At 36.9% G+C, this 23,747-nt stretch overlaps 2 protein-coding genes across 4 annotated transcripts in view; both read right to left on the bottom strand.

Moving 5' to 3' along the window:
- Window positions 1–11,077, bottom strand: part of LOC141521434 (stAR-related lipid transfer protein 5-like) — a 38,864-nt gene extending 27,787 nt beyond the window's left edge. For 2 of the 3 annotated variants that reach the window (XM_074233994.1, XM_074233993.1), the window contains exons 1-4: window positions 10,915–11,077; window positions 10,160–10,209; window positions 9,433–9,565; window positions 3,491–3,608 (exon numbers count right to left, since the gene is read on the bottom strand). In XM_074233994.1, coding sequence (XP_074090095.1) covers window positions 3,491–3,608; window positions 9,433–9,565; window positions 10,160–10,209; window positions 10,915–11,013 — 400 coding nt within the window. In that variant the 5' untranslated portion in view covers window positions 11,014–11,077. The remainder of the gene's footprint in view (window positions 1–3,490; window positions 3,609–9,432; window positions 9,566–10,159; window positions 10,210–10,914) is intronic. The other variant, XM_074233992.1, reaches the window with a different exon arrangement.
- A 3,904-nt stretch (window positions 11,078–14,981) lies between these two features.
- The window catches only part of TMC3 (transmembrane channel like 3), a 61,836-nt gene continuing 53,070 nt past the window's right edge, over window positions 14,982–23,747 (bottom strand). The window contains exons 20-22 of the mRNA XM_074233990.1: window positions 22,167–22,209; window positions 17,268–17,511; window positions 14,982–15,905 (exon numbers count right to left, since the gene is read on the bottom strand). Coding sequence (XP_074090091.1) covers window positions 15,059–15,905; window positions 17,268–17,511; window positions 22,167–22,209 — 1,134 coding nt within the window. The 3' untranslated portion in view covers window positions 14,982–15,058. The remainder of the gene's footprint in view (window positions 15,906–17,267; window positions 17,512–22,166; window positions 22,210–23,747) is intronic.

Raw genomic sequence — 23,747 nt, 5'->3', positions numbered from 1 at the left:
GCCCTAGGTTTCTTTGCATCTTTTTTACATCTTGTTTTACATCTTGTTTAAGCTGCATTTACTCAGAACAATGTAAGTTCTTTAAGGCTAGGAAGTACCAGCATAGTAGGTGTTTGTGAAATTGAAATGATTGAGAGATCTCATTTACCAGGGTGTTCTGGGCTTAATACTGTTAGCACAGTGTCCTCTGCAAACACATAATGGTTTGAGAGATCTTAGCATTTTTGGGGAAGCCATCTTTTCTTTGAATTTTCCCTTGGAAGGTCCTCCATGGAACAGTCTCTGTTATATCTCCCAGTTTAATTATTCTTTCAAAACTAATAACCAAAAGTTCCAACAAAGTGAATTCCTTCATTAGAATCATAATAGTGTGGATATTCTTGTAGCAAATTCTCCAAAGTACCATTTTATGCCATTGAATCAAATACTTGCCTGTCTTTTAAACAAAATAGGGTTTTTTCTTTTTTTTCTTTTACAAATTACACCATAAGCACTGCAATACAAGATGAACAAATGTCCCATGAAATGATATTTCTTTTATCTTTGGATCCTTGATAAAAGCAACTCATATCAGAGATGAGAAAAACCTCTGAGTTCACTTTGTCCAATGTATTTCTGAATAAAAACCCTTCTCAGCAACAATACCAGTAAATGCTTGTCTAGTCTTTGCTTCAAGATTACCTGTGATAGGGAACTCTCTACTAGGGTGGAAATGAGGATAAAGAACTTGGGCGGGGGATGGGCTTTCCAAGGAGAGTCTTCCATTTAGCTACAATTTCCTCTTCTTTTCTGGATCATTGGATTATAGATTTAAAGCTGGAAAAGATCTCAGAGATCATTTAGACCTAACCCCCTCTATAAAGGCGAGGAAACTGAAACTTAGGAGGTTTAGAGACTTAACTAAGATCACACAGGTATTAAGTATCAGAGGTTGGCTTTCAATCCATGGACTCTGACTAAAAGTCCATAATCTTTCTGCTTTAACATCATTTATAGTGAGATTCTTAATATTCACATATTTCAGTTCTCCCAATAAGATGATCCCTGAAGCATTAAAGATTTGGAAAATAACCAACTAATTTAATGTTTAGACATCATCTTAAAATTGTGATTCTTAGCACTTCCCCATTCACTTTCTATTCTTTTACTTTGCTGCCTTCACTGTAGAATTGAAAGCAGGACTGAGAGTCATTTTATATCCTTATTTGTTTCAATGGTCAAAGAACTTTTCAGTTAGTGACCAGTCTATCCATAATGAATCTCTTCATGGACTTAAGAAAACTCTATTTTTTGTTCAATGATTGATATCATTGTTTTTTATTGTCAGCTACAATTTCCAGTGTATTATTCTTCCTTCTCCTAGAGAGAGATCTCTTTTTTCTAAATTTAGGTCTAGAGAGGAGATTTTCTCAAAGAGAAGAATAGCTTATACTGAAGAATAAAAAAAAAAAGAAAAAAGTTGAGCAAAACTAGGCAACATATTAAAAAATTCTGGAAATATATACAGCATTCCATACTCAAAAGTTTTCATTTTTGCAAAGAAGCAGAGGGTGTGGAGCTGTTTTTCTAGAAGACTTTTCTAGCATAATGGAAGCTGCAAGAGCTTATATTCTTCTAGCATAACCTTCAACAATTCACATCATTTTTTTTTTTTTTAGGTTTTTGCAAGGCAGATGGGGTTAAATGGCTTGCCCAAGGCCACACAGCTAGGTAATTACTAAGTGTCTAAGGCCAGATTTGAACTCAGGTACTCCTGACTCCAGGGTTGGTGCTCTATCCACTGTACCACTTAGCCATCCCAAATCACATCACTTTCAAAGGATGAAAACTTTCCAGAATAGGAATTTGTGGAGGACTAGAGAAGAACACAAATAAAATATTATAAATTAGAATTTAAAGATGTGATAGACTCATAGAAATGAGACTTTAGCAATGACATCTGGAGGTAAGAGTAGCATCTAGACCATGAGGTCTAAAGTCAGAAAGACCTGAATTGAAATTTGGTCTCAGACACTTATTAACTGTGTGACACACAGGATAGTAAATTAATCTCTATCTGCCTCAATTTCTTCAAGTATAAAATGAAGATAAGGATGCCTATATTACAGGGTTACTGTGAGGAACAAATTATATAATATTTGCAAACTATTTAGAACACAATAGGTGCCTTTTCCTTTCCTCGTAAGGAAATTGAGGGCAGAAGAGGTAAAGTAACTTGCCCCAAATCACATAAGTAGTAAACAATAAAACCAGGATTTGATCCTAGATCCTCAGAATTCAGATCCATCACTATCTAAAGTAAATCACTTTCAATATAAGAGCTATATTAGATGATAGAAAAATAATTTCCACCTTGGGCCTTCAGGTTAAGCACCTGATGCCAGGGGAAAAAAACAAAGCCCCATGGTTTCCTTTTGGACTTTATGAGCTATCTTCAAAAATGGTTAGAAGGGTAGAATAAGGGTCCTTTTAACTCTGAGATACTGCATCTCTGCACAGCTGATAGGCTTTCTTATTTCTCTGGCATGAACTGCCCATTTCCATCTATGATGTTTAATGTGTTTATGGGGTTTTTGCTCTGGGTGTATTGGATGGGGCTAGAAATAGGGGTGGAGGATAATGCAGAAGCAAAATGGTACAAAGCAGAAGATATAATCAACAAGGAAGTTTAATAGGAAAAACAGGAGGTCCTTTCAGGGTTTATGCCACAACATTTTTTTTTATGAATTATTACAGATTTATGCTACTCATTATTAGTTATTTTTGTCTTAGCCTCTAATAAATTTCAGGGTTAGAATTATCCAAACTGGTTTTTGACTTTAAAAAATGTCAGTTTTACCTGGTTTCTAAACTTAGAGTCCTTAAGGCCAAGGACTAAAAGAAAAAGTAAAATCCCAAATCAAAAATTCTGTGCTCAGTTTCTCTCACAGGAGTCCTCCCTTCCCCTATTTTCATTTAGGAGAAAGGTCTCCACAAAAGGACCTAAGCCAAAATATGAACTAGGAAAACCATACACAACTTATTCTTTCTATTAACTTAAAAGAACAATCTGGAAGAGAGAGTGAGAACAGTGTATTTGCACAACACCCCCTCACTTTAATCCAAACTACCTGCACTTCATGACATCACTCCCTTGATTTCATTGTCTTCTTTGCAATAAAAGGACAATTTACTTAAAAGAACAATAAGGGATGTCACTTGCTTAGAGAGGAGTGGGATAGGATAGAAAGAAGGATGTAAATGAAGAACAGATAAGACTGAAAAACAGTGGGTGTAGAGGAGATAGGAAATCTTTCCCCTTTACCCCACCCTCCATAAAAATGACTATGTGCAGTGGTGAAGGCCCAGGAAAAGCAAGCAATTTGGCAAGTGACTTACTTTTCAAGAATCATTGTATTTGATAGTCAACACACACAGAAACATACACACACACACACACACACACACACACATAGTTGAAATAAAAAGAAAACATAAGGCCATAGCTCACCATTAGAAACTACAGTTCCATCATCATATTTCTTGACTAGTACCAGATCTACGAAATCTCTAGGAGAAATAAGTTTCATGGCAGCTGATGGTGAGATTGTTCTGGTTACAAAAAGATCCTGTCAAATTTAAGAAAAAAATATCTGTATAGGACCTTTTCAAAAAGAAAATAGTCAATACTTTTCCTTCAACACAATCAGATACTAACCTAGGGTTATAAATCTAGAGCTGAAAGAAAACTTGGAGGTCATCTAGATAAGAAATATGAAACATGAAGTCCAAACCAGATTAAAATGCAATTGGGAGATAGCTAACAAAATAAATAAAATTACAATAAAACAGGTTAAAAATTACATTTAAAAATTAAATCAACAGGAATCTTTTATGTGTGGTTCTATCTGAGTTTCATTCCACTGATCTAGACCAACTCCTTCATTTTACAGATGTAAAAACCCAGGCCTGGAGAAACTGAAATTAAGTGACTAACCTAATGTTGCATAGGCAATAAGTTGCAGTTATAAGATTCTAACTCAGGTGCTACAATTCCAAATTCCTTGCACTTTCTACTTTATCATGAAAAAGAGAAACATGGGATTGGTGCTGTGTTTTAAAAATAATAGTAATGTAACAAAAAATGATTAAGACATTTTTAAAAAAGGAATTGCAAAGGAAGAAATAGCAGGGAGTAGCACCACTGTTGCTAGTGGGAAGTCTGGAGAATAACCTAAAGAACCTTTTCCTTAGGTATCAGAAGAAGCAATGGCTGCTGTGAGCCAGACCTCATGCCTTCTATAAATGCTTGAGATGTTACAGTTTCTGGGAAAAGGTTATTCCTTGGTGCCTTTCTTTTTCCTGAGTTCTATTTGTTTTCTTCAAACTGAAAAAAAATAACTTTTCTTTGGGGGGTAGGAAGGGGAGGAAAGATGAAGAGAGGAAGTAAGTAATAATTAAGGTAAGGCTAAGAAGAGGAAAAATGTGAACCAAGCAGGAGAAATGAGGAGAGCCTATAAATGTCAGTAAATTTTCATGTCTACAGAGAAAACATGCCTTGGAAGCATCAGACACTGGGAGAGGAAACTCACACTTGCATAGCTTTACTTTTCACAAATTATTACCTATTGGGAATCACAGAAAACCAGAACCTTAGAAGTCATCTTGTTCAACTTTTTATGGAATGAGAATCTCCTGCACAGAAAGCCTGTCAGGAAGTTTTTTTCTTATGTGTAAATAAATGAAAAACTAATTAGTAGAACTGAAAACACTAAGAAATAATATTTTTTCCTAAAATCCTTTCAGACTCATTGAAAAACCCATTGGAAAGGTGGGTGGTGTGTTGAAGGAAAAAAAAAAACACTTTTCTTAGAGAAACAGATAAAATAACTGGTTGAGATAAGATCCTGACCTTCACTAACCCTGAAACAAATGAAACTAGGATTAATTCAAAGAGTAACTCATTTGCTTAGTCTCCTATTCAGTTAAATTCTCCATGATCTCTCCCCATGTCAGGATCCCTGTAGATTCTTGGGGGTGGGAGGAGAGGAGAGTGGTCCAAGAGAAATATAACAAAATGTTAACTTAAGACTACCTTTTCCTTATTCAAGATGCCTAGAAATGTTACATTAATTGTTTTGAGACAGATTTTTGTCTCAGAGCTTGGGGGTCTATGCCATTTTGGACATCTATCCTTTCAAACTATATATATGGTTTGGATCTAGACTGATAAAGGTTAAATTACATAAAATTGATTCTGGTAGTCTGGTGCCTAAATACAGAGAACAGCAGTAATATATTTTTTTAATTTGATGATTAATTTTAGTCAAAATCATTGGCTATCAGACAAAAATCAGAAAGGTACAATTATCATTACATTAGTTTTTACAGTTAAAAAACTACAGATGAGAGGTCAAATGAGGCAAAAAAAATCACAGTCCAGTAAATGATCTATCATCTTTCTATGACACTGTTTTAACTTTCTATTAGAAATCTGAAACTTCTATTGTTACTTCCCCGGTTTCAGATGGGTCTAGCTCTTCTATTGTTATGCAAGTTGGGATAATTTCACTTTCAAAAAGGCAACTTTTAAAAGAATCATACCCTTAATTCTATTTCAGTGAAACCCAACATACCTAGACAGGTGGTCTAATGAATCAAGCACTGAACCTGGAGTTAGGAAGAACTGAGTTCAACTATAGGTTCAGACAGTTATTAGCTCCATGACCTGGGCAAGTCATTTAGCCTTCTGCCACCATTTCTCATCCATAAAATGAGGATAATGTTGGTATCTATTCCCCCCACTCCCCCACCCCAGGTTGGGGTGGGGACGAAATGAGATAATATTTGCAAAGCACTCTGCAAACCTGAAAGCACTATAAAGGCTCGCTATTTTTTTTTAACCTATTTGACATTCCAGATTTTCTTAGGTTTTGGAATAAATGAATTGACATCTTTTATAGCTATGGTGAGACTTTTTGGCTTAAATTACATGCTGTTTTCTATTGAGGCAAAAATTAAAGAATAAAAAAGCATTGGATTAGAACTCAGGAGAAATGGAGTTCCAACTTTTTCACAGAATGGTTATGTGACTTTAGACAAGATATATCACCTCTTTTAATCTTAATTTTCTTAACTATAAAAGGACAAGGCAGGACTAAATTATCACAGACTAGGATAGATGGAAATGATGGTATAGGAGTTTAGTAAACCAGTCAAATAAATGGGGCACTAGATTTGGAGTCAGGAAGCCTTGAGTTTGAACCTTGGCTCTATCACTCATTAGCTGTGACCTTGGCAGGTCACTTTTCTCTGGATCTCATTTCCCAGAGGCTTCTAAAATTCCTTCTAGCTCCATAACTATGATTTTATGAATTTGAAAGTCATTGAGTCACAAGATCACAGAATCAAAGGTTGAGAGCAAGAAGAGACCTGAAAGGTTATTGAGTCCAATTCCCTTATTTTAGAAATTAGGAAACTGAGTGAGACCCAGAGAGATAAAAGGAAGGTCACACAAATAGTTTGCATCAGAGCTAGGATCCAAATTCAGTTCTCTGACTCCAAATCTGGTGCCCTCTCATTTCAAGATGAAATGCCCTTTTATCTTAAATTCAGAACTTGAATCCAGAGTTCCTGAATCCTAGGACAGTACTGATTTCTAAGGTTTCTTTCAGCTCTAAAATTCTGTGAATTTATCATAAAAAATGCTCAAAGAATTAATCATTCTAAATAGTAGTAATGATTTCATATAAGAAAATAGTGATTTAGGATCATAGGATCTTTACAAAAATGTTTAATTTTCTGATTAAAAATCAACTGTCCCCTATCCCCTTGTCAATAAGACTATAACAACATATGAAAATAAGATACATAAAATCAAATCAAACTTATTCACCCAGAAGATACAGTAAAGGACTAGGAGACAGGAAGATGAATTCAATTCCTTTCTCTGAGATTTGTTAGCTCTATGGTCTTGGACAAAGTCACTAGTCTCAGTTTCCTCATCTATAAAATGGGCATAATAAGAGCACTGACCACATAGGATTGTTATGAGGACCAAATGAGCTAGTTAATATATAAAGCATTTAGCAAAATATAACTATATACATACTCCTTGTTGTTGTTATTATTATATTTGTATAAATAAGCTGCTTCACTTGAGTCAGTTATTTCTCATAATATTTATGGAAAGAAAGGCATCCTGGCTTTAAATACAATTGATTTACATAGAAAGAAAACCAAAGGAACACATGAGTAGTAGAAACTCAATTCAGGGAAATTATGTTGCCTTACACAGTACTGAAAGACACAGCAGTTAAAGTGGCATGGGGCAAGTAGGTGATTCAGTGGATAGAGGTTAGGACTAGGGTCAGTAAGAATACTTTTCTTGAGTTCAAATCTCGCCTCAGACAATTACATGCTGTGTGACCTTGGGCAATTCACTTAACCCTTTTTGCCTAAGTTCCTCATCTATAAAAATGAGCCAGAGAAGGAAATGGCAAACTATTCTTTGTCCAAGAAAATTACATATGGAATCATCAAGAGTCAGACATGCCTGAAATGATTAAACAAATACACCAAAAAGGTGTCATGAGAGCAAGATGCAATATGAATATTATCTATAAAATAGTCCATTGAATGAATGGAATTCTGAATCCCAGAATCAGGGTACTATTATTTTTTTGTTTAACTTTGATTGATATACTTTGTTTTTATATTTACATTCACAAACATTTCCAGATATGACTTGCTGTTCATGAGAAGTCTCTGGAAACAAAGTAAAAACAATTAAATAAAACTAACAATCCTTGATATGAAAAAGAATGCAATTTTCTACAAATAACAGTCCCTTAAACTATTTTTTAAAAAATTGGTTTTTATTAAGAAAAATCTATGTTCTCTCTCTTCCATCTACCCTAAAATCCATTAAAAAGAGAAAGAAAAATCCCCCTTAAAATAGATATATGTATAGTCAAACAATTCTCTTATGGGATATATATATATATATATATATATATATATATATATATATATATATGCATAAATAAATCAATAAATCTCATTCTGTACCCTAAATCTATCGCTTCTCTGGCAGGAGGTAGATAGTAAATTTCATCAATCCTCTAGATTTTAAATATTCCTGATATATAAATTTTGCTGAAAAGAAATTATGAAATACAAATATGGGAGTCAAGAGAAAAATAAACGATTCAATAAAAGAACAAAGGAATTCTACAGAACTAACTATATTAGTAGACACAGGGCCTAAGTGAGGAGGTGGGAACAAAGCCAGCAGCCACACTGTTCCAGGTAAAGTTGGTGTTCTTCTAGGAATGCATATTAGTTACTTAGTTACCTAACACTGCTGCCCTATCTTGTTAGGGGTTGGGGGTGGGGAGTGGAAAGTATTACTAAAATACAGCACTTAGTCTAAGTAAAGCATTAATGTTCCCAGAATGATTTCCCCACCTCTTTCGTCAGCATGACGCTTTTCACCTAGGAAGACCCAGAAGCTTGGGTAAACCAAATAATATCTAATGTGAGAGCTGGAAGGGCTTCAGATATCATCTAACTTAACCCACTCATTGCACACATGAGAAAAATGGATAGAATGGAACTAGAATAGGGATCCTTAGCTGGGGTCTATGGATAGATTTGAGAATACTGATGAACAAGAAAAAAAAGCAAATTTTTATTTTTTTACTTATCTCTAAATGATATATGGCTTTCCTCCAATTATTTGAAAGCAGTATTCTGTAAAGGGATCTAAATGCCAAAGGGTTCTTTGAAATTAAAAAAAAAGTTTAAGAACTCTTAGATGATCTTTGGGGTACCTTCCGGGTCTAAATACTTTATGGTTTCCTGAGCTCATCCTGTGGTTTGTTGCACTTTACAAAGTATTAGAAAGACATAGTTCTTGTGCTCAAAGACTGACAAGTAGGAGAATATTAGAATTAGAAGGAAAACAACCACTTCATTTTCTAGCTAATAAAACTGAGACAGAGAGAAATAAGTGACTTGACCAGGATCATGCCACTAATACATAGCAGAGAAAGACTCAAAAAGTCTCTGACTCCTAATTCAATGTATTTCTCACTATTTGTTGTTTCTTTCTGATATTGCTTAAAATATGGTATAATCAATATGTAAAGAGGCGATAATTATTTTTCATTATTATGTGGTCTGACTTATGATTTCATTCCTGTAAAGAAATCCTGGTATGAAAAATTCCCTTCAATGATGCAGATCAGCAACTTGTCTGTAACTTAAGAGTCTTAGAAAGATGCCTGAGAATCTAAAAGTTTAAGTGACTTGCCCAAGGTAATATAGATATTATATGTCAAAAACAGGAATTGAAACCAGGTCTTCCTGACTACAAAGCTGGTTCTCTATCACTGTGTCACAATGTTTATCATTAATTAATATTACATTGTAACATTTGAGATAGCTTACATCTTTGATCACTTCAAGAACTTGAAATTCTTTTACATTATCATCCCATTTTGCCCGTAGTCCATTATCTGCTGGTGCTAAGAATTTCCACACCTCTTCAGGGTTGCCATATATTATTCCTTCTCCTTTGTACCTGTGGAGGAAGGAAAGAAAATTGTCAAGGAGGTATTATATCTCATGTCTAGAGAAATTATTATTTCTTTTCATAACTTCAGAGTGAGCAGAAAAACCACTATCATTATTTTTACAATTCCTGTTCTAGGTTCATCAATAAAGACTTCCTTTTTTATGGCATCAGAGTTAAGTGACTTGCCCAAGGCCACACAGCTAAGTAAACATTAAGTATCTCAGGTGGAATTTGAACACAGGTCCTCCTGACTCCAGGGCCAGTGCTCTATCCATTGTACCATCAAGCTGCCTCGATAAATGCTTCTTAATAAAATCCTTCTTGAATTAATGAATCACTGCATAATAACTCTTGAGAGGAAAACAAAGCTTTTCAGTTTACCTCCTCTTATGCCTGTCTATAATAGATCTGTCTCCACACTCCAATTCGATTTGATGAAATTGAGTTTCAAAATTAAGAGATATTATTTTCCAGAAAAATAATCCTGATGGACTGACCCCAAGGGGCCCTTACACCACACTATGACAATTAGTAAGTATACAGAATTTTTGCAAGAAAGATTCAGTATCTTACATAGTTTAAAGAAACACATTGACTTACAGATTTCCAGGAAATTCTGTAGAAGGCCTCCAAGAAATCGTAACTCCTTTCTGTTGACAAAATTATTGGGGAAGAGAAAGGCAAGTGAACACTCAGGTGTTTTATTGCCCCCTCCCCCCACCAAAAAAGCCTTTTACACAATCTGTAGCCTCTAGTCAAATTAAGATTTTTCAAGGAAGTGAAGCAGTTTACTTAATATTCAAGCAGGGCTCCTGTTTTCTGGAAGAGTCCTAACCTACCTATCTTTATGTCTTTCCTGTCTAGCTCATTGGAGGTGACTCATTAACATTTGTTGAATGGAAATTTCGGTTTATGGTTTCTGAAAATCAAATCGTCTTTTATGTGGGAGTTCAGCATTTTCAGCTAAGTTCATCCAGAGCAGTTGTGTGTGTGTGTGTTGTGTGTGTTGGGGGGGGGGGGGTGAGGCTTGTCCGGGCCAAGGAGGCAGGCGTCACGGAGTAGATGGGGCGGAGTAGATGGGGCAGAAAGTCTGAACTGAGTTGGGGAAGATCCTTTGTTTTGGGTGGAGGGAGCTAAGCCTAGAACTAATACTGAGCCTGGGAGATGAGTGCATAGGCCCAGAAACGAGGCGGGGGAATGAGCTGGTGAGAAAGAGGCTCAGAATACGACGTGGACTTAGAGAGAACACACTGTGCCAGCCTGGTGCAAGCGGAGGAACAAGCGAAGAGTCCAAAGGGTCGGCGGGGCCGCCCCTAGTCCGACTACTCAGTCTCCCCGGGGGCCCCATCACTCACGCCGCTGCGACACGTCTTCCATCCACTCTCGTCCCTCCTGTACTGGAGCATTTTCTCCGACACTAAACCGGACGTCTCTGCCGCCTGAGCAGGGTCCATGGCGAGAAGGGAAGGGAGCCCAGCGCCGCCGCGGCAGGTAGAGGCACTTGGCGCTGACAGTCCTCACCACGTGGGGAGGAGTCGGGCTCAGATCCCGCCCCCGCCCCAAGGATTGGTCCGAAAATCCCCATTCGCGGGGTCCGTCCTCCCATTCCCCGGTTGGCCCAGCAAGGCAAGGCCTCCTGGGGTCTATCCAATGAAGTCGGGTTCGCGGCCTCAGCTTTTGGTGGAGTCCAGCTCCGCCTAGCTTCGGGAAGAAGGCGCCCGGGGCTGCGTTTTTGGTAAACATCTGGGGACGCCCGTGGCGAGCTAGGCGGAGAGGATCCCAGCTCCGGTGCGGTGCCCAGTGGAGCTGGACGGGACTAGGGCGAGCCAGCCCCCGTCCTCTACCTTTGCCTACCGGGAAGAGAGGGAAGACCCTGGCCTTCCCACTGGGCTGCTCTCACCTGAGCTCAGCCAAGGTCTTCTTCCTAGAACGGCCTTCCTAGCGCCCCAGCCTCCTAGAAGTCGGTCCCAGGTGGAGAAGCCTACGTCCTCTGCAAAGTTAACTTGCTTTCTTCACCTTGTTCCTTCTGAGCTCCTGAATTCCGTGACTGCATTGGATCAAGGCTTCTTCATCGGGGGCTCATGGGGCGGGGAGAATTTCAGGGCTCAAGTAAACTTGGGCGGGGAAAGCAAATCGCCTCTTTATTTTCAATAGTTATAAACCGAATTTTAACGTTTCCATCAATTTATTAAAATCTGTGTCGGAAAGAAGTCCCTAGTGTTTACTAGGAGTCTGTGCCACACAAGAAGCAGTGCAGAACCTTTGGACTAGGTGAGTTCTTAAATTCCTTCAAGTTGAAAGGGGTCTGTGCCCCACAAAAAAGGTGAAAAAACATTGGACTAAGTGAACTTAAGATTCCTTCAAGCTGAAAATTCTCTGATCCCTCTGATTCCTTACCTCCACCATCTATTTATACTTCAGGGCTTCTTCTTTATGGGCACTTGCCCCACACCAACCATTCCCCAGTGAAGAGGGTTTTTAAGAGTTTTTGTGGCCAAAACAAACAAGCAAGCAAGCAAACAAAAACTACTCAACTGTCTCATTTAAGGCTGTTCCTCTTATTATGAACACATACCTTGACACTCCATAGTGATAACGAAAATAAAACTTTCCAATTAAATAGAATCTGGCAGAATGCTCTTTTCCTTGTTGGCACAATTTTTGACAGCCCAGAAACATCTCTCCAAGTTAAGGCATCCTAAGAGGGGAAAGAATCAACACCCTCCCTTTAGCCCTTGACCCCTATTTTTTGCCTTTCTTTTATTTCCAGGTTTCTTAAATATTAGCTTTTATTTCCTCATCACCTACTTTCACCTTAATCTAGATTTCTGTCCTAATCACTCTCATTACCAACCCTTGACAAAATTAAGTGCCTTGTTGAGGATCTCATGACAAATTCTCCACAGCATTTGTCAGATTATATTACCCCTTCCTAATTAAAGCCCTCCCCACATGGTTTCTCAAAGTCATATCTTGGTACTTCTCTCTCCATCAATTCTTTTTTTTTGTTTTGGGGTTTTTTTAGGTTTTTTTTTAAGGCAAATGGGGTTAAGTGGCTTGCCCAAGGCCACACAGCTAGGTGTCTGAGACCGGATTTGAACCCAGGTACTCCTGACTCCAGGGCTGGTGCTTTATCCACTGTGCCACCTAGCCACCCCTCTGTTTTTGTTTTTGTAAGGCAATGGGGGTTAAAGTGACTTGCCTAAGGTCTCATAGCTAAGTAATTATCAAATGTCTGAGCCTATTCACTGCACTACCGAGCTGCCCCTTCTGCATTTTCTAATTCTACATTTTCTTTGATGGCTCCTCATTTCCTAAGTATGAGTGTTCCTCCAATAATATTCTCTTTTATTTATACTGATTCTTTCTTGTTTAATACTGAAATGCTTCTCTTATTTCTACACAACTCCCTCAGAATTTATATTCAGTTATCTTTTCTGTATTTCAAATATATGAATTAATCAGAAAATCAGTGAGCATTTAGCAAGCTCCTACTATGAACTACTGTTAGATCTCATTTGTGTAAAAAAATGAATGAAACAATTTCCAAATGGGGTCATAAAAATTAAAATGGCTGAACAATATGCATGCATGTATATATGTGGGTATATAAGGATGTATGTGTATTTCCTCTTCTTTCTACACACATAGCCATCATCATAATTTAGATCCTCATCATTTCTTCTCTTGATTATTTCAGTAGCCTTCAAATCACATCCCAAGATTCTCTTTACTCCATTCCATCCTCTACACAATGGTCAAAGTGATTTTTCCCCACTAAAATTCAAGTATGGCTATTTCTATTGACTCTAGGATCTCTAGAATTTAAAACTCTTTGCAACCTATCTCATGCTTCCTTTCAAACTTAAGATACATGGTTTCCCACTACACCCACTGAACCACAGCCAAAATGAACTAGTAAGGTATAATGGTAGTTAGAATGCCATAATTGGATTAAAAGAATACTGAATACAAATCCTGTTTTAAGCACTTACTAGCTATGTCATTAAGGCAATGTTTTCTTAAATCTCTGTTTCCTAATTTAAAAGGGGTGTGTGTGTGTGTGTGTGTGTGTGTGTGTGTGTGTGTGTGTGTGTGTGTGTAATATCATCTGTCTCACAAGGTTGTTTTGAGGATCACAAGAGAAAAATATATAAAGTGCATTGCAAACTTTAAAGCACTATATAAAGTGTAGCTCTCTTTTTCTTCATTATCATTCTCACAGTTATATTGTTTTTTTTGATAGTCTTCAAAGATAATCCTCCATTTCCTATCTTTATGCCTTTGCCCTGGCTGTTCCCCATTCCAAGAATGTCCTCTCTCTTCACCTCTGTCTTTGGAAATCTTGGTTTCCTTAGGACTCAGCTCAAGAACAGTCTTTGGCATGAAGTCTTTCTGGTTTCCTCTAGCTTCTAGTGTTTTGTTCACATCCACCAAAGTAACTATGCATCTGCTTTGTATAATTTATACCTGCTGTGTGTGCTCATGTGCCTCACCTATATAAGTCCTGCAATTGCAGGGGCTGTTTCATTCTTGTCTTTGTATCCCTCACAGCCAGCACAGTGCCTGATGTCCAGGCTTAATAAATGTTTCTTGGAGGATTGATTAAATGATACTTTCTATTAAAATGATCTGAGATTACACATTAGCTTTTTTGCCTCTCAGGTCCCATAGTTTTACACTTGTAGAGTCCATACTGTCTCCAGTACAGTGTTTCAGGTTCTAAACCTGGGACCCATGAATTTGTTTTAACATATTTAAAAATATTTTGATAACTTTATCTTAATATAATTAGTTTCATTAGTGATCCATTGAATTGTATTATATACATTTAATATTATTTTGAAAAGAGGGCCAGACTGTCAACCTTTAACACAGTGCATGAGACATAAAGGTGATTAATAAACATTTATTAACTGACTGGCAAAAAGTCCATAGCACACATACACACAGTTTAGAAGCCTGACCTTAGAGAAATGAAAAAAAAATCATTTACAGACTTTTTTTGATTACATGGGGAAATGATTTTTACTTCTTAAAAGATTCTGCAACAAACAATACAGGGCTTTAATATTATTCTTTTTAAGAATGAGCAGCTAATTGGAGATGTTTCAAATATCTAAATATAAACTCCAATGACAGTGACTTGACCCTTTTTGAAGCAGAATGAAGTGGAAAGACAGTTTGAGTTACATGGTCTTTCCCTCTGACTTCAAACATCATATGAATGTGCCAAATGTTTGCCTAACTAGTTGGGGAACACTGCAATCTACTGCCCATCAGAACGTGATCTCCATTAAATGATTGTCTACATACATACAGACATTTTTTGCTGATCTAGAAAAGTTTCAGAGCATTGAGGTTCCATGAATATGCAGTATATCATGAATTTTTTTCCTTCACAGGCCAAATCTTGGGTCCATTGGTCCATTCTGGTATTCTTGATACCAGAATCATAATGATGTGCTACTATGTTACAAGGTAACAGCAAATATCCATCTAGACATTTGAACAAATCAATTCACCGGCATCTGCAATAGTCAATTCAAGCCTAGACTTTGATTTCTTTTTGTGAAGCTTGCTTGCGCTCTTTAAGTATTTGTCTTTATTATGAATGACTTGGATATATTGATCAGTGCTGCTGTTTTGCTGGTCACTGCTAGAGGCAGACACTGAATCTGACTCTGTAAAGGATGGTTCCATCTTTTGTTTGGGTTTTGGTTTCATGAAGTGTTCTGAGTACTGAAGTTCTGGGTCAAAATTCTGTAATCTAGGCTTTTTATACAAATAAACTGGTCGATAGGGGTCTACCTCAAAATTACTATTCCAAGACTGGTACTGCATTCTGGCCAGATCTTCAGCAGCCAAGATTTGGCTCTCTGTTCGTTCACCAATGTAAAAATTAGATGTCTGATGAAGGTCTGAGAGGGATCGTGGACGAAAGGATCTATTGAATATGTCCCTTCTCAATTCCTCTTCTTCCTCTTCATCACTTAAATGTGGGGGATAGGCATGGTGGAGTTTTGATAACATATAGCTCCTTTTGTTCCTGGGATATTTCTCCCCAAAGTCACCCAAGTTGTCCCTATGAAAGTGTCTTGGTGATCGAAAGGCAGAACGAGGTTTTCTGCGGGATTCCCTCTCATTAACGATGTAATATCTAGGATGTGTTCGTCTTCCTACAATCCCTGGGCCTTCTGTTCCGAGAGCATGTGGGTTCATCTGTTGGATGCCTTTTCGAAAGAGGGGTTCTGAATAGATGTCCTCCAAGTGTTTTTTGAAAGTAACTGGGGTAGTACAGGACTTGGACTTGCCGAGATCATTATCATTTGCAAAATATGGATACCTTATAAAATAAAAAAGAAAGAACAAACATTGACCTCTGTTCTCCCTGAGTTTTAATTTCTTACTGAAGTGTAAGCGCTAAAGTTTTATGGGGAGTGCTCTTATCTCACCAGAGTTTATATCTCAGGTGTGTAATTTAAAACACAATAAGCAGCCATTTGAAATAGAACTCTTCATTTGTAGATAAAATGAAGATGCCAAATACCATGATTGCCACAGCATTTCTATTCTCTATTTTGGAATGCTAACTTGAGTTTGGGTGAGTCATTTAATTATTAATTATTCTTCTTTTTCCTTCTCTGTAAAATGAAAATAAAGATGTTTGTTCTCTATTTGTTTTACAAGGATGTTTCCTTTAATATTTCAAAGGTCCATAATTTAATTCATTTAGGTAGTTTTCCACTGATTAGTACAATCCTGCCCATGTCTTGTCTCTTCTTTACCCCCACATTAATTCATTTCATGACCAACTTGCTGATAACAAACATTTCTCAGAATCCTGTGCCACCTCTATGCTACAATGAGACATTAGAGGACTTTATAGGAGAGATTTAAAGGGAGATCAAATCAATAACATAAAAGGTCAGAATTGTATTATGGACTATCCTTTGTTGGAGTATGACAAGTGTGTTTAGTGGAAGAAATCCTGAGTGTAAAAATATATCCATTTCATGCTTCTTCTTTCTTCCCTCCCCCCCCCCCACCCCCCTTTCCATTTCTTCCTTTTGCCCTGGGAGCAAAGAGGTGGGTTTTAAAATCCCACCTCTCATACATTTTGACTACATTACCCTGAACATAACATTTTAAACTTTCAGGTGTTCCCTGGCAATCCTCTAAGACCCATTTCCATGGGGACTATAGACCACTCTTGATAGATTTCAGGAGGCCCATGAACTTGGATCAGAAAATAAATTACATCTTTATTTTCACTAATCTTGAGTTTGCTTTGCAATCCTAGGTATTTTATTTTATGCATTTAAAAACAATGTCCTGAAAATGGGTCCTTAATTTTTGCCAGACTACCAAAGGAATCTATGAACCCCCCAAAATTAAGAACTCCTATTCTAAGATTATAAATTGCAGTGCAGGTACCATTTCTTTTGATTTTTAATACCAATTTTTTTGCTTTCTATAGCCATTTAACAAACTTTCTCTATCAATTAAATCATTAAGTCTGGAATACAACTTCTTTGTTTTCCTTAGCATCTTGTTAACTTAGTTCCTTAAGTAAAATACTCATGCATAGCTAAGTCTTTTTGAAAATTAACTAAAAGTCCTTTAATACAAAATTGTTCAAAATATCACTCAAAATATGCTATTATTCTCATTGTGGCTGAATACAGGAGTTAAGACTAAACTTTACCTGTTGTCAACAGGCTCAGATCGTGCCTTGGAGATGCCAGTAACTGGAGAAGAGATCTCCACTGACCTGGAAATCTTAGCCTGTGGTATATCTTGTGAAATGGTTGGAATTCTGCTGCCTGGAGAATCAAAGCTGAACACATTGCCATTTTTCCTGGGAGTCATGGAGTGACCTGAGATCTGTTGATTGACAAAATCACTTTCCTGAGGCTTCTTCTTGCTTCCCTCCTGGGTCTGTGTCCTGGCTGGAAATGGAAGAAAAGACAAATCCACAGACCTGTTCATGTCACTCTTCTGTTCAAAATCATTCAGGGGCAACCTGACAGCCTCCTCTCCTTGATACCCTGTTTTCTCTGGGCTTTCATGAAAGTACTTTAGTATGGTTCTCTTCCTAGATGGTTCCTTCTCCACCTCTTTTACTAGATCTTCATTCAGGTCATTCCTACTAATGGTAGGCATCTTAAGAGCCAGGTTCTAAGTCCTTTTTTCTTTTTCTTCTTCTTTTTTTTATCTTTTTGCAAGCTAATGGGGTTAAGTAGCTTGCCCAAGGCCACACAGAACTCAGGTCCTCCTGACTCCAGGGCCTGTGCTCTATCTACTATGCCACCTAGCTCTCCCTTCTTTTTCTCTCAATGATTTCATCAACTCCCAAAGATTCTGTTCTCAAGTCTAGGTTGAGAATTCTCAGATCTACTTATTTAGCTCTACTCTCTCCAAGAAACTTAAGACTTGCACAACCAATTGCCTATTGGGTTTTTAAAACTGGATCTCTTATAGAAAACTTATACTCAGAGATTTCAAAACCTAACTTATTATCTTTACCCTCAGGCCTTCATCCTCTTCCAGATTTACCTATCACTGATGAATTAGTTGAGAAATATTTATCAAATATCTATCAGGCTCCAGGCATTTTACTAAGTATGGAAGATTTAAAAAGAGGCAAAAGATAGACCTTTTTCTCAAAGAACTCACAGTCTTTAGAGGGTACTATTAGCTTTCCAGTTTCCTAGATTCACAATGTGTCAAACCCAACTTTTCATTCTCTCTTTCATATTGAATCTGTTGCTAAGACCTGTCTTTTGATCTTTATATCTCTCCCCTTTCCCATGTTGTCAGTGCATTGATACTGGACTCCTTTTTTTCCCTCAAACAAGTCATTCTATCTTCAAACATTACACATTTTCACCATGCCTAGAATTCTTTCCCTCCTCATCTCAGTCCCCTGGCTTCACTGCCTTCCTTCAAGACTACTTTCTACCAAAAGACTTTCAAGATTCTAGAGCCTTCTCTCTGTTGATCATTTCCAATTTATCCTGTCAATCTTATTTGCATGTTTTCTCCCTATTTAGACTGGGAGCTCCTCATTATTCTGGACAATATTTTGTCTTTTATTCTTCTGTATCCTCCAGAACTTACCACAGTTATTAGCTCACAGTAGGTGCTTAATAAATATATATTGACTGATGTCTATCAAGCTAAAGTCAAACTTATTCTCTTGAATTTAAAGTTCACTCCCAATTTTGATGCCCCCTATGTTTCAAGCTATATATAAGTCATTTTTTACTCCACTTAGAAGCTTTCAAACAGTCCTACTTAATACTGTTTCTAATGTTCATGCTTTTACTCACTGTTTTCTTTGTTTAGAATTGTCATTACTTCTAATCCCCTTTGCCTTTATAGGAGGCTGTTTGTGATAAAAAAAAAAGGCACTGATTGTAGAATTAGAGTGATTTCAGTTAGAATGGTAACTCCAATGTTTATTAGTTTTGTGACCTTGGCCAAATTATTTGATTTTTCTAACTAACACCCCAGTAAAAATGGGCTTAGTCACATTTATACTATCTACTGGATATCTGTAGGGAAATTTGTGCCAATATTAAATTAAATGTCTGTAATTATTCTTCTATTGTATGGATTTTTATGATTCTCCTGGTGAATTCCTATTGATCTTTTAAAACCTCATCATGGTACCTTTTTAATGAAGCTTTATCTGATGTCCCCAGTATATGATGATCTCTATTTCCTAATACAGTACTCTTTGGATACTTCTCTAATAAACTGATGCTTCTAGTTTATAAGTTCCATAATAACATAGCAATGTCAGATCTAGTCTTGTATATTTTTATGGATCTAGCAGTATGTGGAATATAGTCAGTGCTTCACAAATGTTACATGAATTGAACTGATCATCACCTGGGATAATCTATTCAATTAAAATGCTCCCTACTTTTAATACTATGGACCTTTGGATTTTATTGGGTTTTTTTTGCTTTTTTAAAGAAGTGAGTATAAAAACAAGAATTTTTTCTTTCAAACAAGTGATCCATGAAGTAGTATATTAAGCATAGTGAATTCTACTCTTAACTTTTCCAATCACATGTTCTGTAACATATAGGTAGGGGAAGAGGAGGAAATTGTCCCATAGATTGCTAGCCCCTAGAGATTACTTAATTTCTAATAACGAGGAAATTGAAACTCAGAGGAAAGAGGGAGTTTTTCCAATTTCTTTTTGATAATATATCTAATAACATCAATTTAACATAATTGCTATAAGAAACAATAATAGATTTTGAAATATCAGGCCATTTTGTGCTTATAAAATCAATGTTGTTATTATTATACTGAGTAACTGATTTAGAAAATGACCTGATCTACACTGGACTAATATTACACTGGCAAATATTATTTGACAATGTGACATAGAATTAAATTGTTTCTATGGCTATGAAGGCAGCTGAAGCAAGCTCTGGAGAGTGGTTAGAGCTTGACCAGATATCAAATATTCCAAGGTCATCCACTGCATATGGGGCAATTGTCCTAACTTTTGTCCTATCATTGGATTTCAATGACTCCGGAAGAGAAAATGAGACTGACAACTTTGTGCAATGTTGCCTCACTTAAATTCGTTCACACACAAGTCAAGATATCACACTGGTGATGTCACTGGTCCTCTTCAAAAATAAAAGACAAACGACAATGATTCACAATGAACTACTAGGACAAATACATATTCAATGAAAATAAATGACAAAAAAGCAATGTAAATATTTCTATAACTTCATAACTTGAAATCAGTATGACCCTATCACCGTTATGATTTTTAGTCCCTATAAAATAAGTTAATAGTTATACAGTCAAGAGAATGTGCCTATCTTGTCTATTTAGTTTTTAAAGTATAACATTTTCATTAGCTGCTTGAGACTGGATGTGGGCTCCAAGTTTTCATAGATGTCCACAATAAGCTTCCTGCTTAGTAAAACCCTCTGTCTGTGTTCACACTCCAGAGATACCAAACCAGTGAATTTCAAACAAGTAGATACAACCACCACTGTCTCAATTTTCAGTTCCCAGTTGGCCATCGGGCAGGAGTCCTTGAAGAATCAGGGGAGGTACTAACAGGATAACTATCAAAAGACTGGATATTTGCAGATACTTCCTTAGCAAAAATTGCCTCTGTCTGTGCTATAACCAGAATCTCATAGGCCCCATCAGTGAAGAAATCAGAACCATAGGGGATCTTAAAGCAGGTACGGATAGATAGATAGATAGAGGAAAAAACTGAGGTTATGTTGTTTCAGTACAGAGGCAAAATTGGTAAATCTGGTAATAACTGGTAACTCCATGGAGCAGAGAGATGGGGCAAAGTAATATCAATATCCATTCAATTTTTAGGGGGCTTTCTATTTATTTCAGATTCATTCTCTGAGAATTATATATTCTCTCTCTCTCTTGAATCTGTCCATAGTCTTTTCTACCTCACTATCTTCCCTTTTTAGTTCAGAAGGCTATTTTGGCTATGCATGCATTCATTCGTTCATTCATTCACTTGGACATGGGCACCTAGATAGTGCAGTGAATAGAGTACTGATCTTGGAGTCAGGAGGACAGGAGTTTGAATCTGGTCTTAGACACTTGACCCTAACTAGCTGTGTGACTCTGGGCAAGTCACTTAACTGGGGTTGTCTCATGTCCAGGGTTTTCTTCAGTCATCCTGATTCGTTGTCTGGCCACTGGACACAGATGACTGGTGGAGAAAGTGAAGCTGGTGTTTTAGTTCAGCACCCACTCACTCAAATACAATTCATGCACTTGTCATGACATCATTTCCCTGATGTCATGGTCTTCTTCAAGAATGATGGACAAACATTATTTTAACTTTGGGCCTCTAGGTGGCTCAGTGGATAGAGTCCCAAGTTCATAGTCAAAAAACTCATCTTGTGTTCAAATATGACCTCAAACACTTACTAGATGTGTAACTCTGGGCAAGTCACTTAACCCACTTTCTGTCAGTTCTTCAACAATAAAACAAGCTAGAGAAGGAATTGGCAAACCACTTTAGAATCTTTTCTAAGAAACCTCCAAATGGGGTCACAAAGAATCAAACCCAAATGAAAATGACTCAACAACAAGATACCTCACTTTATGAGTATTAATACTTTTATATGCATTATCGCATTTTAAACTGCTCAACAGCACTTTAAGGTAGATAGAGAAGTGATTCTTTTTTATGTTTTACAAATGAGAAAGTTGAGGTTGAGACAATTTGAGACTTACTTTACAAAGGTCAAATAGCTGGCAAATGATGAACAGACTTAAATTCAAGTCTTGAAACATAAATTTTTTTTCTTTCCCTTATTGTGTATTAATGACACTTCAGGGTTTTAAAATTATTAATTAGATTTTATACCCAAATTCATTTTTGATTGCAATATATTGCTAAATGGTTTATTTTCTCTGCTTTCAACAACAAACATCTAGCTGAGAATAATTTGTAAGGAGGTAAATGTGAATGAGACCACTTTTTCCACATTGGCTTCAATGTCTCTTTTCATTGTTTTTGAGTATATTGGACAAAATAAGATACCCATTCTTGTATGTTTATTTTACACTTTCCACTTACCTCCCATCATTTGGGCAACTTTCTTCTTGTCTTCAGATCTACCCTAAAATACACATGACAATTATTTGCAATGTTGATATGGATTAAGTTTTAAATGATGAAATTGTGAGAGAGTTAGAGATTAGAGATTTATCTACCTATCTGGTAATGTAGCTATTTGGGGGTATTTAGGAGACATTGGACAATTGGGCACATCTAGGATGTACTTGGTTAAGTGCTCCTTCCCAGTTATTTAGGCAATGTTAAAGCACAGTCTTTACTAAAATGAGTGTAGTAGTAGAACATTGTCCCCAGAGTCCTACCAAATCCTCCCATTTTTTTTCTGAAAAAGAAGCTTGGCAGCAACCCTTCCAACCACATACCAACAACTGTCCCTGGACTACTACCACCATAACTACTACCACCATGGTTCCTATTACCTTAGAGTTCTTGTCCTTCTTTTTCCAAAGTCTATCTTTTCCCCAAGAATTCCCACAATCCTTTTACTCCATCAAGTACAGACAATTTTCTGTACACATGGTCACACTATGACTCTCCTATTGATGCTTGTGTCACATTGTGTCCCCACAAACTATTTTTACATTTGGTGGAAAATACTTTATTAATAAGGTTCAGGCAAGGAAGATTCTAAGTAGCAGAATGAAGATTCATTAAGGTTTCTTGTTGTATCTATGTTTCCAGAGCAGCAATGGATATGTTGAATCCTTAGTATATTGCCTGGCATCCTTTTTGTTGAATCAGTGGAGCAGATGTACCACCTTAAGAACTTCATTTTTTTCCTTTCTCTGATTGGCTAAACTATCTATTTGAATTAGAAGAATCATCAGTAGTCCTAGTGGGATAACCAATTAAAATTATTACTGTCTTATCTGACACTAATTCACAGTTGGTTGGCCAGGAACATCGTTGGGAAGAGAGTAAGGGAACATTTTCTTTTGAATGTGCCTCAGAATTATTTAATATGATTGTTCCTCCTCCTCCTCCTCCTCTTCCTCCTCCTCTTCCACCACCATCTTCTCCTCTACCTTCTCCTCCTCCTCCTTCTTTCCCCCCCCTCCTTCTCCCCCTCCTCTATCAAGAAAATTCCTGTTTGTATCCCTAAACCTATGGATCGACTGGTGAATTTAGATCAAAGTCTACTGCTACCTGATGACAGTATGTCCAAATTGTGGTTAAGATTCCTTAACTACCCCCACAAATGCACACATATATTCACTTTCCTTGAATAATGAATGTATTCAACAATTTTTAAAATCTCAATGATAATATGTTTTTCTTAAGTGAAAAATGCTTTATATATCCATGATTAGCATCATTATAACAATGTTAACTGAATGATATGCTTAGAGTTAATATTAATCATATATATTTCCAAATAAGAGTAGTTAGGCAGCCCAGTGGAGAGAGTTACAGACCTGAATCGGGAAGATTCCTCTCCCTGAATTCAAATCTGGCCTCAGACACTTACTAGCTATGGGACCTGGGCAAGTCAATTAATTCTATTTACCTCACATTCCTCATATGTAAAAGGAGTTGGTGAAGGAAATGACAAACCATTCTATCTTTGCCAAGAAAACTGAA

The sequence above is a fragment of the Macrotis lagotis genome, chromosome 4 (genome assembly GCF_037893015.1).
Source record: "Macrotis lagotis isolate mMagLag1 chromosome 4, bilby.v1.9.chrom.fasta, whole genome shotgun sequence".
In the NCBI taxonomy this organism is placed as follows: Eukaryota; Metazoa; Chordata; class Mammalia; order Peramelemorphia; family Peramelidae; genus Macrotis; species Macrotis lagotis.
The sequence above is the reverse complement of the archived record's forward strand: the minus strand, read 5'-3'. Positions and strand labels throughout refer to the sequence as shown.